This window comes from Erigeron canadensis, chromosome 7 (assembly GCF_010389155.1).
Source record: "Erigeron canadensis isolate Cc75 chromosome 7, C_canadensis_v1, whole genome shotgun sequence".
Classification (NCBI taxonomy): Eukaryota; Viridiplantae; Streptophyta; class Magnoliopsida; order Asterales; family Asteraceae; genus Erigeron; species Erigeron canadensis.
Window position 1 is genome coordinate 37,238,947 of NC_057767.1, and position 16,381 is coordinate 37,255,327.

The following is a 16,381-nucleotide window of genomic DNA, read 5'->3' on the forward strand; positions in this document are numbered from 1 at the left end:
CTTTAACTGGAATTATAACATTGCATTATACTAATGTACATGAAAGATCAAGATAATTCTCAATGACAAATCTCTCAAGCATTTGAACCTATTTTCTGGTTCTATAATTTATTTCATTATGTATGAATTTAGGTATTACATTACTTGGCATTACAAATATCCTTAGAACATTATTATATATATTTGAATACATATTTGGAACTTCGAAGAACAGGCAATATCTGCAAATGATCCACCCCAGGAATCTTGAGATTTATTATTAGATAGAGGTTACATATAAAATAATTAAAGCTAGACCAACAAAACACAAATTTGTGCAAGTTTATCCTACAAATCTATAATCTACAAGAAAGTCCTACCTGACCTCTATGCACTAGATACAATATCATCAGCATATAGCATAGCATTCTTATGAATGAATGATAGCATCATTAATATTTGGGCCAGTGACTCGCGGTTGGTAGACTATAAACTAAAACGAACACCCGCTATACACAACTAATAATGAAATTGACATTTATACAGCAACCTTATTTATCAATCCTGAGATTATTACAAAGATGACCAAGTTCAGGCCTGGCCGCCATCCAAGTTGTGAATTTCATCTCTCCAGCAGAATTGCAGTATAAGTAGGATCTATACATGATCAGAAGAAAGTAGCGCCTGCACATGAACAACAAAGATAGTTAAACATATGTTTCATACCCTCGGATGAAAACTTGAGGGGAAATTTTGATTCTGACGTTCTAGAGTTGCCTTCAGGCTTTTTTGTTGGTTTTGTAAAAACCATAAAACACATTTTCAACCTGGAGGTGGCAAGTTCCATTTACTTATTACTGGACCTATTCGAGTGATGTTTTTCCTTTAAAGAGTCGCACAAAAAATACAAAAGGAAGCAGCTCAGATGGGTCCAAAGTAAAAAATTCTTCTAAACAAAAGGGTTTCATGCCAACACAACCCAAACAAAAATGACCCGTTACTCATCCTGCCCGATTCTTTATGGTACATTAACAGCCTTTCCATAGCTATTCAAGCCCATCAACAAATTTTGGAGCAAACTAATTTGTAAAAAAGTTGATATTATTTCTACTTCTAACTATCTATAACATAAGAAAGCTTTAAGAAAGAACACTATAAGGAAAGCACTTAAAATTTACAAGTTACAACTCACCTCAATGCTTTGATACCCATATCCATGATATATGCTTTATGGTAATCATCACTGCCTTCAAACTTCTCAAGTTCCTTACTGTAGAAGAGAATATCATCTCGAAGGTGCCCCGCTCCAGCACATCTTTATAAAATTACAGTACTATTACTACAATACTTCATTTCAAAAGGCTAAAATGGTAATTTAATGACTGATGAAGGGACAAACCTTTCTATAACAACGTCAACATCTGATTTGCTCTCCGGACCATGCACTAGAACCCTAGTAAGGCTAAGTATGTCACGGTAATCACCCTTTTCACGTGCTCCTAAATATGAATCTTTCAAAGAGGATGAATGTTGATTACCAGATGCTAACTTCCCTTCTGATTCAAGTCTTAGACATATAATTGCCATTGCATATGCGACACCCCCAAATCCTGTGTGTGACACAAACAGATAAGACCCGGCACAGCTGCAAAAGAGTACATTTAAGTGTTACTAAATGAATGAAAATATGTAACATACTTTCTTTAAGCATTTAATGCAGCATAGTTATAAAATTTTTTATCATTAAATGCAACTAAATGTAGACTTTGGCAGAAACAGTATACGGCAACAAATGGTTAGAAAGCAGGATATTTCAGTAAAAAGTGAACAGTTCATTGCAATTTCTTGCAATTTCCACTTCCTAGATCTATGACATTATGATTTGAGAAGAAATGACTTACTTTTCCATACAGGACTGTATTGCATCAACATCAGATGGTAAGGCCTCTCTCTCTCTTGTTAATGGTATCCTTTTGTAAACTATATCATACCCATCATCTCTCAAAGCAGCATATACTTCACTAGGTGTTTTTACGTCCTCTATAAATATATTTTCCCAATATCCAACTACACTCACTTGATCTAATGTAGGGTTATATTCTTCACGATGTAAAAGCATCCGACCACCACATTTTTTTATTTCTGATAAAATATCCTCCTTGAGCCGAGCCTCCATGTGTTCTACCACTAAGCCGGTGATGCCCACATGTTTGAGTGTGTCTACAGGTTTACTTAGTTCCCTAAGAACAAAAGGTGTGCCATTGATGTAAACCACGGCTTCTTCCCTTAAATCGGTTAGAATCACCCTTTGAGGACCGTTTAATTCTGAAGTGGGCCTGGTATCTAAATAAGCTAGCATTTCTTTAGCACCAGCAATTGTTGGAGTTGCCATGGAATACACAGGATAACCCTCCACCTGAAGAGAGGAAAAATACAAGTTAGATGAATTTTTGCCAATCAAGAATCCAAGGGAATTCCAAGCGATACAAGTCGAAGTGATAAATTTCTACCACTTCACTTGTGAATAATTGTATTTATCTCAAACAGGTGAGGTGACTTCACCATTAGATGGTTACTATTAGAGCCGGCAATTTCCGACATGGACCTGTTAGTACGACACGACACGACCTGGTTTTTTCGTGTTTCGTGTTTGGCCTTAACGTGTTTCGTGTCTTAACAGGTCCGGACCTGTTAAAACACGATAAGACATAATAAGATAAGTAGTACATATATGGACATGTTGAGACACGTTAAAGACACGTTAATGACACGATAAGACACGTTAAAACACAATAAGATACGTTATCAGGTCCTTTAACAGGTCCCTTATCGTGTCACTTTTAACAAGTCCCTTAACAGGTCCCTTATCGTGTAACCTGTTAAAAATCGTGTCGTGTTCGTGTCTTATCGTGTCGGACACGATATGCCAGCTCTAGTTACTATAATGCAAACAATCCTGATAACACACCCGCTAAAAAAAATTCCCTTGGCTAAACTTAATTTTTTTCATCTTTATAATTTTTTGTGCTGAAGTTACAAATTGACCAATTTAACTCCCAAAAGTCGAATGAAGACTCAAGGAAAAAAAATCTTACCATTGTTTTCATTACTAAAATGATGGTGACGGGACTCTAAAACAATCCAGTGTCCGCCACTGCTTTGCTCGCTATAAGAGAGTGAACAGTGGGGTTACATCCTTCACAAAAAAAAATAGATTTGGCTATCTTGGACATACTACTTAATTACGTGGTTTCAATTTAAACTGCACCAATTTCTTTCTGTTCAATAAATCACATGTAGCTAATCAGATTACCTTGTAAACATGTGGAGCACCATGGATTCGTATATGACTGGACGTTCTTTGACCAGGAAAGAAATACATCTTAAGTATCGATCCCTTTCCCAAAACTGAACCATTACGTTTTTTAACAATCGCCTCCATTACTGCATCACCGTGTTGAGACTCTTGTGGAGCTCTCAATTCTTCCTGAAAATCAGAAAGTATATAATATATCAAAAAGATTAAAAGAGTAAGCTTTACAAAAAAAAAAAAAAAGAATAGAAGATACCAATTTCGGTTTAAATTTGATCTCCAACCAACCACTACATCAATAAACCAGTTTAGAGAAAAAGCAGGCTGAATACACTTACAGGGACTGTAAAGAACCGTCCAGGTCTCAATCTTATCGACCATTTCATAGCTTGTACTTCTGGTCTCTGATGCAACCAACTTTTAAAGGTAATTTTACATTCCCCTTGTCCACAGAACCCATCAAATGCTTCACTTCCAAGATATGCTGAAAAAGCAATCAACCGAAAATAACGTTCTAAATACTCAGCACCGCGGTTCAGTGCCACCCGCCTTTCTCTTGGCTCAACATGTTGTTGATTAAATAATTTTCTATATTGAAGTACAGCTTGGCGTATATTCTGCAAGGCTGAACATCTGTCAATCACCGCATCTAATGCTTCTCGACATTCCACCCCGTTATCAAAAAACCTTGTTATTTTCCACAATAGAAGGATGTCGTTTATACCAAACGCATGACTTGCATTGACTCTTGTTCTGCCCTTCGGTGCACACTCAGCCCCACCTTCATCGCCACTTGATGTACCATTGTCCAACTCACCTCCACATTCCATGTCCTCAAGTAATATTCTAATTGGTCTCCCGTTATCAATTCTAAGTTTCACAAGACAAGCAATTACAGTGCCAGTCGTCGTCCTCCCCCTACCCATTTGACAGTTAAATACAAAAGCAGTGTCTTTTGGTGCAGATGAGACATTGAGGGCCAATGTGTCAAAATCTGAACTTTTGGGGGCTTTCCCGTCAGTGATGGGTACACGGGCATACTTGATGGGGAAGCCGTCAGCTTCCAAGGATTTGAAAACTTCTAGTGGGGTCTGGACTACATCAGTGCTAACATGTTCCCATGCATCGAATATCTTTCCATCTTCGGTTTCATGAATAACCATGATGTCCCCACCATAGCGTTTGGATTCTTTAAGAATATCTTCCTTTAACCGAGCCTCCATTCTCTCCACTCTTTCCCGATCAATTCCCTGCATGCATAATGAACGATCAAGAGCATATAATAAAGGATTCGAATAATTAGGGTTTGTTTATAAGCTAAATTTTGTTTTCTGTATGGAAGTATCAGTTTGGGGTTGTTTTCAACAAAAGTTTTGCTTTTGACTTGGAACTTTATGAATTTTATATATGTATTTTCTTGAATTAAGTTCAAAATTTTGAAATTTCAAGAAGACAATAGTGTTTGAAGATCAAGAGGGTATTTTAGCCATTTGGTCAGTTGACTGATTCAAAAGGTGCAATTCTAATGATAAAAAGGCAAGATTGTAAGTCAAACTAGCATTTTCTTGAAATTCTCAAAACAAGTGAACTATTTTTATTATATACTCTAAATTTAATATGAGAGATAAAAACAATACCGTATACTCAAGCATGTTCTTGTAAGGTCTTTCAACCTCACGAAGCACAAACGGTTTTCCATTTATGTAGATAACCGGTTCTTCTCGCATGTTATGCCAAAAGACGGGCCTGCCATTTTTTGAACCACCGATCCTTTGAATAACAGATTTAATTCCTTCCACAGTTGGATTTGCAACACCATAGACGGGAAAACCGGGGATTTCTCTAAAATTGGGTGCTCCTTCTACTCTCTCAGGTAGATTTGGTTGTTGACAGCCAGGACAGTGATCACTTTTAAGAACAGTTTGACTTCCCAAAACCTCCCCAGTCCTTGAGACGGCCACTATGCCCATCTCAAAAGGGTGATCATCACCAGATTTGTTCATTTTTATTTTGTTCAACTGTTTTAAATTTGCATAACCAAGAGCACCCATTGGGTCCCGCCTCAGCAATCTGCACCAGACAACTACTTTTCAGTATATACAACTTCATATATTTATGGGCAAATTGCGTTAAAAGGTAAATTGATATTTGTTCGAGGAACCAAGCCTTGATTACCCCCAAAAAGTGTAGCAAAACTTGAACAGCTTTCATTTGGGGTAATCTTGTGACTTAAATAGTTTGAAATTACATATCAGCGCCAAATTACTGGGACGCAGTCAACAAGTTTAAATTTATCTACTTAGTCAGATTACCATCAGAACATTTAAAAGTTGGCTACCTTAAATCGAAAACTTGGAAGTGCCATACCTTTTTAAGGTTTACAACAAAGTTTGTTACCTGGAACGAAAATCCGCCTAAAGTGCGTTACCTTTTTATACAAATTCCATTATATTCAAATAGCCAGATAAAAAAGAGAGAAATTATTACCTGCGAATGATTGTATACAGCTCTGGCCTTGCTTTCATCCAATGATAGAAGTTGTAATTGGCGTTGGATTTCTCTGTATGTAAATATACAGCAAAGCAAATAAGGTAGTAATACCTTTCAAGGTACTCAACAAAAAAGGAAAGCAACGCCTCTCTCTTCATCTCGTCGGGTTGCCTCAAAATACTATTTCGATATGTAGCAATTGCTTCACGTAAGTTCTGTTACACAAAAAACAAGCATAGTTAACATTCTATTCAACAACCGTTGGCAGAGCTTGTTGACAATTAAATGAGGAAATAAAAACCTGCATGGAGGAACACTTGTCGATAACTTTGTCCACTTGTCTTTTCCCTTCCACGCCACCCTAGAAGCATGCCAAAATCATGAAAAATCTACTTGAATAACTGTTCTAGTTAGAAAATTCAGGGTTATGAGCGATGCATACTTCTAACACACGGATCAAGCTTCTTATGACAGTATATTCGCCTCTAAGAAGCGCCTCCTCTGTATTTAGCATGTTGTCGCTAGCATTTGACCCGTATGCAGAAACATTTCCAATTGAGTTTGTCCTTGGGATGCCTAATAATAACATAGAAATTGGAAAAATTCAGTCTACTGAGTATTCATTATCAGGTAGTCAGATGTAACAAAAGGAGCTGCAATGTGTGCTTCTTTTGTATGAAGTTGTAATTAGATTATCAACTGTTTCGACTCTTTAGTAGATTCTGTTACGTAAAGACTTTAGAGGTGTAATGGCCGAAGATGATTGAAAGAAGCAAAGAAAGTACCAGAAGCTCCTATTCGATTGAAATAAATCAAGGTAGCAATAACCATCCCCGTCGTGGTACGTCCCCGCCCCATTTGACAATTAAAAATGATCTCTGTTTTTAAATCAGCTCTCGAAATCCGATCAACCTATAAAACACAATAATGCAACCGTGTACAAACAACGTTACATATTTCATATTTAACTGTACGGCATTAAGGGACTGTAAGCATGGCATAACACACTTCGAAGATTATATAGGCATGGGTTACATGAAAATCTTAAGATCATAAAAGATAGCTAAATTCCTATATATGATGGAACTAAAGCATTTACCAGAAGACTTACCAATGTATCGAAATCTTGTTCCTTAGGTGCTTTTTCATCTGTTACTGGAATGCGTTCATAATCAACAAGAAACTGTTTTGTTTGTAGTTCCAGATATACCTACAAAAGAAAAGGGTTAAATACAAAATGCATAACACAAGTTCATACACTTCAATGAAGAAACTTAAGTATTAGTCAAAACCTGTAGAGGTGTTTTCACAGACTCGGGTGTAACTGGCTCCCACTGGTCCACCATTTGACCATCCGGCAGTTCATCAGTTACTAGAATCTTATTTCCATATCTATTTAGTCAGTCATGCATTCAAATATAACATAATGAGTTGATGACTACCAGAACAGAAGCAGAAAAAATGGCTACACTATCAAGACTAATACCTTGAAGCTTCGATCAATATGTCTTCTTTCAACCGATCTTCCATTTGCTCCACCCTTGCCCTATTTATACCCTAGTCATAACATATAGTATTATAAGTCTATCATTACTTCCACGTTACATTTTCCACTCTTAAAAGTATATTATCAGATTATCCAGTTTTACCCTTAATTGTTAGACATCAAAGGAAATTGTCCATCTCAAGGCTAGTAATGTAGGGGTAAACTTGTCAATTTGTGTGAGTTGAATAGATGTTGAGTATGAATTTCTTAAACTCTGTTCTTTTTGAAAGTGAAAACTTAGAATGGGACGGAGGGAATGAAATACTGCGATAACAAATTTAGATATATCCTCAGTACGCAAAAGGTAAGATTTACAATCAAATGTACCCTGTTCAGTATGGAATAATATCGTATCGAGACATTGTATATTGTTAGTTTGAACATTATTTTTTGGTAGCCTTGGGTATCCCACTCGCTTTGCAGGCAAACTAATCCAAAGAGTTGACTCGCTTTGCGATCCCGGAGTCAGATTAGGTGAACCTCCGTGGCCACTGGGATATCTTTTTTAAGAAACCAGGGATAGATGTCATTGGACCTGTGACCTCCAGGGAGTTTCATCCTTTTAAAGAGACCAACCACTGGACCACCACTTTGAACGTTCGTATGATCTGGCCTCTTGTTAAATTAGCTGGTTTATAGTAGTACAACAGTAGGTATTTGTTGAAAATCCGTTTGGTCTCCATTTAAAACAAAATAAATTCATTGTTGTCATTAACCCTGTACAACTTTCTCTTTTTCTTGGCAGGTTCGTTAAATACGTATGCGTGTGTGTGTGTGTGTGAGAGAGAGAGAGAGAGAAAGAGACGTGTGTGCAAATTCTGGGTTGTTGTTTGAGCAAAAGCAGAGAAGAATAAGCTCACCGTGTATTCAAGATTGGAGAAGGGTCTCTCAACCTCACGCAAGACAAATGGTCGTCCATTGATGTAAACTACCTGTTTCAAGAAGAAAACTTATCATGTTATTCTCAGGCATGACATCCACTAAAAACACAGGTCTCCATGGCTGCTAGACACATATTTGTGACACATAAATATAAAAAGGGTAGTCTTCCGATAAGAACAATTTGTACGGCAAGAGCATAAGATTCAAGATTTTAAATTTCAATATAATTCGAAAGTCATAAAATTGACACTTCATTTCTCAAATATGTACAGACAGGTACATGGATGCATATTTCATATATGTTGGGAAAAATTAGATGACATCGTTCACTGCAGATGCAGTGCAATACAGAAAATAAACTAGAGGTTGACATGTCAGTTTTTTATGTCAAGGATGAACCTACTTGTATTGGCAAAACCATTATTAACATTGGCTAATTCAATATGTACATTATATCCATTTCTCTCCTAGTCGTGTATTTGCGTTCAATTTGGATTCTACAACATACTTACAAGGCTATTGATAAGAAAATACCTACTCTTAAGCAAAACCAGACATGGGAATTGGGAACTATTGAATCTTCTCCCCAAAGGCGTTGTCAAGTTTTTTACAAGTCATTTCCATTAGCAAGTGAAAACATACAAATAAAACACTTTCCAACGCTTAAAACAACATTTTCGTAAACAAAGGCAAGCAATTTACCGGCTCCTCACGAAGGTTGATCCAAAGAACATTATTTTGTTGTGCCCCAATATAAGTAAGAACATTCCGAATACCATCAATAGTCGGGATCGCAACACCATGTACACGCAATGAATCAGCCTGATAGTCCCAATAAAAAGGCAAAAAGACATTAGCACAACCATATAAATACCCATACATGAACTTAGACCCCTAGGCCACAACATGACACAATGCCAAAAACCTATTAATTCCGTACCACTACAATTACGAACTGCATACAAACATATCCCAATTGACGCATTTTGTGTTAATGAATTTCAAAACATGTTAACCAAGGTTTCAATTATTTACTATTATATGTATGAATGTATCTTGCCTCCTACAACTTATAAACCATCGACATGGCAACTAATATGGCTGCCAACTCAGCAAAAAAAATTAAAAAATTTCTTTTTTGGAAAAGTTGCCCTGCCTAAACACGAGTAGGTCATTAAATACATATAGTAAAGAACCAAAAGTTTCATACTTTTTACCAATTGGACAAGTGCAAGGAATCGTATGAAACTCGTCATGTCATGCTATTATATGTATCAAACCCTCAAAAACTCTATCATATGTAACAACCTTTCAATTGCATGTTATAGTATGTATTGTTTTCCTGTATAGACCGCGTATTTTTGGTGATGTGGCAACCATTTAAGTTAGTAACCGAATCATGCAACAGTAAAAACTGAAATATTGATACATACAGTAAACATTTTAAGAGTCATTGACCAAATTCAACACTAAAACGTGACAAGTTTAATACATTTACATGCATTTATCCCCAAACTCACCTAATTTGTATACATTCCATTAAAACTACATTCCCAGTCACTAATAATACAAAATGCTTACTATTTCTAACAAAATTAGATACAAAAAATACATAAAAAAATTAAATTCAAAATATATAGTATATATATTAATAAAAAAAAAAAGAAAAAAAAGAAAGAGGTTGACCTGACGATAATTAGGAGCACCATCAATGTGAGGTGATAAACGTTTATTCTGGCAACCAGGAAAATGATCACTTTTAAGTATAGTTTTTTTACCTAACACAGATCCATCTCTCTGTTTCATTACCTGTTCAGGTTCTTTCGGTATCGACGACATCGTTTCAACCGAAACAATTTCCTATCTATCAATCTAACCTAACCTAATTATTGTATAAGCAATTGTATACTTAATCGGGCTTAAATTAGTGATTTTTATTTGATAAGGTCAATGTAATAGATACAAATTGATGAAAAGATAGATTTAGATATATAGATATAGATATAGATACAGTATATATATAGATATAGATATAGATATAGATGGCGGATACGGAAGAAAGAAAGAAAAGAGTTTGTTGTGATGAGTTGAAGTAAATGGGGGAAATGGGAATTGTTGTAATTTGGATTGATGGATAATTTGGTGAGTGGTTTAGATGATTGTATAAGGAAAAAAAAAGAAAAAGAGAGAGCATAAAGTACAAAACTATTTTCGGATTCCGTTTTGGTTTTGTTTAGTTGTTTGCCTATTAGTTGTTATTTTTTTTTTCCCACTTTTTCCATATTTTTGTTAACTTATGGATAGTTTTGTTGAATGAAACCTACAGTTTTCGTTAAACTGCATTAATTATTTACACACTTAACATAAAATTCAAGAAGTGAGCTTTTATTATAAAAATGTATAATTTTTTTATACACGTTAAATGAAACTCCAAAGGCTTTATATCATTTTCTTAGAAAAATATAGGAAATATAAATACATAACATTGTTATGTTATTTGTTAATGATGTAAAGGCATAAACAACAATAAATACATAACAATACAAATGTACTAAAATGTAAAGAGAAAATATATATATATATACATAACGTTTTATTTAACCTTCATTTTTTTTCAACTTTTTTCATTGTCACATCAATATCACATTATATTTTTCTCATTTTATATTATAAAAAATATCACTACTAACCAGGGACGGAGCCAGAATTTTTTTTGTGAGAGGGCAAATTTAAAAGTCTCTTATTATATTTATTAGAGTCATTTTTGAGGGAAAAAAATTTTTTAAACAAAAATTAACTCTCAACGAAAAATTTAGAAAAAATGGACCCTTAAAATAATTTCGTCTGGGTGCCAGTTATGAGAACATTTATCTTTAACTTGAACATTGTTCTTTGCAATTTTAGAGCATGTGATAAATTTTGATACAATTACCCAAACAAATAAAATACTTTTTTCAACTTCGTTAAAAATAAAAAAAAACCGAAGATATTTAATTTACCAATAGAAGATTTTATCTCAAAACTAATGCTCCCAACACAAGTAACATACTTCCAAATAAGAGGTTTTTGACAACGATGGTGACATTTGTATGTATAATGTATTTTCTGTTTATTGTTACGAGTATTATGAATAAAACTATAAATATACTTCTAAAAAATTACATTGTACCAAAATTAGAATGGGGGCAGTTGCCCACACTGCCCCCATTGTGGAGCCGTCCCTGCTACTAACTATATTTCTTTCTCACATTTTCCTCAAATATTTTACTATTTTAAATTAACGAGCATGGTACCTGCACAATGCGGTGGCGGTGGTGGGAAGACGGTCTAGTGGTATCGGTGATGGTATCATTGGTGGTGGGGGAGACGATGTTAAGTGGTGTAGGTTGATGTAATTGTGATAATAGAAAATTTTTTAAAAAATAAGGGCTTAAAGTGTTAATTATCAAAATAAATGTTTAGAGTATAAATTAATTCATTATGGGTAAATTTAGTATTTTATAAAAATTCTTTTTATAGTGGATGTTTATTAAAGGTATAATAGTAATTTTGTATATGCTAACTATTTCTAAAAATAAAGAGGTATAGATATATACAAAATTAATAAATAAACTATCTATTAGAGATAACAAACAATTGTGGGTCTTGAATTTAAAACATAAGTAGATGTTCACATGAAAACATAGTCAAACAAAACACTTGTCCCAAGCTAAACGTTTTCTCAAGATAAAAAGCAACCTCTTTCTCCAGAAAAAAAACATCAAATTTTTTTTGTTGTCAACCCCTTCGACAGTTCGACGGGTCGTCTTATATAATTGAGACACAATTAAGATTCTTGTGAAGAACAGATCGCATCTGAAGAAGCTTTCGAGGTGCACTATAAAAAATATAAGTATGGTAAAATTGAAAGAGGCCTTGGAGAATTTGAAACTCGAGGCCTACAAGACAAGAAAGCATTTGAAGGTAATTGAAATGGAATATAGTGAAGAGGCAAAATAAGGATATTAATGTGTCCAAAGTTCATGGCTTATAGTACATTGCTTTTCATTGAATCGAATAAGGATATTGTGAAACCATTACCTTCTCCGACTGATAGCGTAATTGATGTATCCAAAGTTCATGGCTTATAGTACAATGCTTTTCATCTTGAAATGTTTCTGGATATTTGGTTAAAAAGGTTCGAAACATTTGATAACTTATTGGTTATCTTTGCAGATGCATTACTTCTTTTAGGTGGTATCTTTGCCTTCATGATTACTGGATATGTGGTTGCATCCATAAATCGAAAATTCACTTATTCAACGTTTGTTTTTTATGCGTTGTCACTTGTCACTAATGGGACATAATGTATATGGAAAGAAATTTTTTTTTGAAAATCCCGATTGATTCAGAGGTAGGGGTTATCCATATCTTGTTGTAGAAGTAGAATCACAAACTTCTTAGAAGTTCAGCTGTGATGAAAGGGTATATCTACTTAATATATGAACTTATATAAGAGGGAGGAGACAAAAATCTCATGAGATGACATTTAGAATACGAAACAGGCATTCATGGTCTAAAACAGGCATTCATTAGTACAAGATCAGCTCTATGAGTATCACTGAATTTTAGTACCGATAAAATTCATCCGGGTAACACTTTACCCAAAAAAAATCTTTAAAACCAATTGCAATATTTTAAACACGGTCCCTTTCCTTCAGAAACTGCTCATGTACCGGAAAATTTTTGAGCTTTTGAGTCGCTAGCTTACAACTGATATTGAGCTGGGTTGCAGTCGTAGTTTCGAACGTAGCAAACTTTTAGGCAGTTATTTTGCTTTATTTATAGCTATATATAAGTCGATTTTGTCAGATTTGCTTGATTATGGCTTTCATAAGGCAATACTCTTTTATCCCCTAAAGTCTCAACACATTTTAACACTTAAAAAAAGGTGTTTCAAGTGAATTTTGTAAAATATAGGGTAACCCGGCCAGTTCTTTTCATCAAGTTACCTGATTCTGTAAGAGTGAGTATCATATGTTCGTCTGGTACCTATACAAACAGAGCGTTTATACCAGCGGAAAACAGAACAATATCCCGAGAGGCAAAACGAATAAAGCCATGATCGAATACATGTCCTAGAATACTAGAGTGCAGTGTTAGCAAAACAAGACTAATCTCCTAAATAATAGTAGCATGCTAACTAGAGATTTCCCTATGAAGGAAATTTCAAATCTGAAACAGATAAAATTAGCAAAAAAAAGTCATACAAAGTCCAATTTTGATACAAACAACCTTCTAATCAATTTAGTCAAAGATGAGACTATAATTGTAATAGAAACTTATGAGGCCTAACGCATCAACTGATTCAATACAAATTTTTTTATAAAATTCAGCAGTATGCATTGTTCCTTTTAAATACACACCCCATTACCCAATCGGCTCAGCTTTCCAAGTCCTCTGTCCATTCTACATAAGATAAACAAAAGACTACAACTTTATTCATACTGAAATGGGCTATATATAGCGTCACAGAGAACGAGGTGATCGAGATAAGTATCATGTTAGTGTTGTAATATATATACCACATTCATAGCTTGTACAGTTACTTGTAAAACTTTCTATATTGTGATAAATATATAAAAAGAATATTGGTACTATACCTATATCACTTCCGCAAACACTAATAGCGAGTCTAATAATTAAATAAACTTAAAGCATACCCTTATGAACTAAACCAAAACCAAGAGGCTCTTCAACTTTGATCTGCACATCTGGTCTTTGTGTCTTAAAAGATATGACCCCTCTCTCAGTGACTCCAATGGGTACATGACGATCTGGAAAGAGGATTGTCACGTATATCAAGGATAAGCGGCTGCAACCCTTACCAATAGTTAGCAATGATTCGTCATTGAAGCGTACGCATCTGTTCACGTGAAGTGTTTCCAGATTTTGACAATGTGATGCGATTGATTTCCATCCGAGAAGCCTAATCCTATTACAACGTGATAAGTTCCACTCTTGTAACAACGGACAACCTTTTGAGATGTTGATTATATTGGCATCCGTGACAGTGAGGTACCTTTTGAGATTGAGGACTTTAAGAGTTGCTGAAAATCCAAAAGCAAGGCTTGCGTTTGGATTCATAGGAAAAGAAACATCTAGAAACTGGAGAAAACCTCTGCCATGTAAACATCCAGCTGAAACACGCGTGGCATCAAACGCGCACTCTCCAGCATGTAAAGCAACCAACGTTGGAGGTAACCCAAGGATGCTTGCACCGACAATTTTACTGCATTGAGTGATTCTGAGTGCTGTAAGTTGACGACAGTTGCGGCTGAGGTGAGAAATCCCAAGGTCAGTTATTTGAGAGCACCCAAGAATATCCACCCATTTGAGGGAACGCCCCAATTTGGTTGCCAAATTATTGATTCCTTCATCAGTAACACAAGAGTGACGAAGACGGATAGTAGACAGGCTAGGACAACTAGAAGCAACGGATGCAACGACAGCATCATTTATAATCGAACTGTAAGAAAGATCGACAGAGTCCAAGCAGGAGAAATCAAAACAATTAGAAAGATCAAGAGAGTGCAGGCGAGAACCGTGTGTTGGCAATTTATTGGTTATGATCAAATTTGAAAAGTCAGGACAACCGGTGGACACAGTCAGAGATTGTAACCGGGTAAAACGGTTTAGCAATTTAGCAATCATAGAGGATGATAATTCTCATTTATCACTAGTTCTCAAGCATCTACGACTTGAATTTTGAACATCAAGAAAACGGTGACAGGTCAAGCCAAAGGAATCACGATCGGATTTGGTGTTTAATTTTTCCAAAACCAGAAACAAACAATCATCGGGAAGCATGCTTATCATACAAATCCCCCTCCTCCTATTCCGAGGTCCTTGTTGTTGTTTACCATAATAATCCATATATATAACTATATGTTTTACGTATCAAAAATTTCGAATACCTTGATCACTGCCCCCTGGACTGATCGACTTTCACAAAATTCTATTCTCGGGGTTTCTCTTTGTAGTTATATTTATACCCAATAAAGAGAATGAGTTTTATTAGCTAGGAGTCGGTTTATTTGTCACAGAATATGCTTATATGGAAACTAGTCTATGGTAAGGTATAATAATAATACTCTTATATTGAAGATTTCTTTTTACTTGTAAATCACTTTACAATGATGCATATAGATTTTAGTCTCTCAAAAAATGAAAGTATAAAAGTTATTGCATCTAAAATTAAAAAAAAAAAAAATTGAGATTTTTATTGATCTGACACGTGATGTATCTCTCTTTTTTTTTTTTTTTTTTAACATTCAACTTTATTAGATTATGTTAAGTCCAACAAGGAGCTAGAGTGTACATGAAAGGAAGAAAACTAAATAGAAAACACAAATTAAAAACTGAAGGAAATGACTTTGGTTTTCATATCTGAAACAGAAATAAAAATAGCCAAAATTAAAGTCATACAAAGTCCATTTTTGATGCATACAACCTTCAATATCCATTTATTCAAAAATTAGAATTAGACTATGATTGTAACTTAAACCATACCCTTATGAACTAAACCAAAACCAAGAGGCTCTTCATCTTTGATGTGCACATCTGAAAATCCAAAAGCAAGGCTTGCGTTTGGATTGATCATAGGAAAAGACACATCTAGAAACCGGAGAAAACCTCTGTCACGTAAACATCCAGCTGAAACTCATGTGGTATCAAATGCACAATCTCCAACATGTAAAGCAACCAATGTCGGAGGTAACCCAAGGATGGTTGCACCAACAATTCCACCGCATTGAATGATTCTGAGTCCTGTAAGTTGACGACAGTTGCGGCTGAGCTGAGAAATCCTAAGGTCAGTTACGTTATCCTAGAGCACCCTTGAAAATCCACCCGTTTGAGGGAACGACACAATTTTGTTGCCAAGATTTTGATTCCTTTGTCAGTAACACAAGAGTGACAAAGACGGATAGTAGACAAGCTAGGACAACTAGAAGCAACGTATTGTCCGTATCAACAACTTTAAACGCTAAGTTATATTGAAAGTGCATCAAATGCTACTGAAATTTATGTTTCACTATTTAGTTTTTATGATGGTTGAAGAAATGGATTTTATATATATAAAAGCATCAGGTATGGATGCATGCAGATTGCAGAACCATCCAGAATGTCAT

At 35.1% G+C, this 16,381-nt stretch overlaps 2 protein-coding genes across 2 annotated transcripts; both read right to left on the reverse strand.

Annotated features, from left to right (window-relative positions):
- Positions 1 to 159: 159 nt before the first annotated feature.
- Positions 160 to 10,199, reverse strand: LOC122607881 (paladin). Its single transcript, XM_043780952.1, has 17 exons — positions 9,897 to 10,199; positions 8,913 to 9,032; positions 8,189 to 8,260; positions 7,269 to 7,339; positions 7,075 to 7,174; positions 6,894 to 6,992; positions 6,568 to 6,694; positions 6,225 to 6,358; positions 6,084 to 6,143; positions 5,780 to 5,997; positions 4,930 to 5,362; positions 3,631 to 4,542; positions 3,293 to 3,466; positions 1,881 to 2,395; positions 1,379 to 1,624; positions 1,172 to 1,294; positions 160 to 663 (listed from the first exon to the last, which is right to left on the reverse strand). The coding sequence occupies exons 1-17, from the start codon at positions 10,047 to 10,049 to the stop codon at positions 531 to 533; spliced, it is 3,690 nt and encodes a 1,229-aa protein (XP_043636887.1). The 5' UTR covers positions 10,050 to 10,199; the 3' UTR covers positions 160 to 530.
- Positions 10,200 to 13,901: 3,702 nt separating this feature from the next.
- On the reverse strand, positions 13,902 to 14,903 carry LOC122609468 (F-box/LRR-repeat protein 12-like). The gene has a single exon (XM_043782514.1). It carries the CDS (start codon positions 14,901 to 14,903, stop codon positions 13,902 to 13,904), a length of 1,002 nt encoding a protein of 333 aa, XP_043638449.1.
- Between the last annotated feature and the right edge of the window lie 1,478 nt (positions 14,904 to 16,381).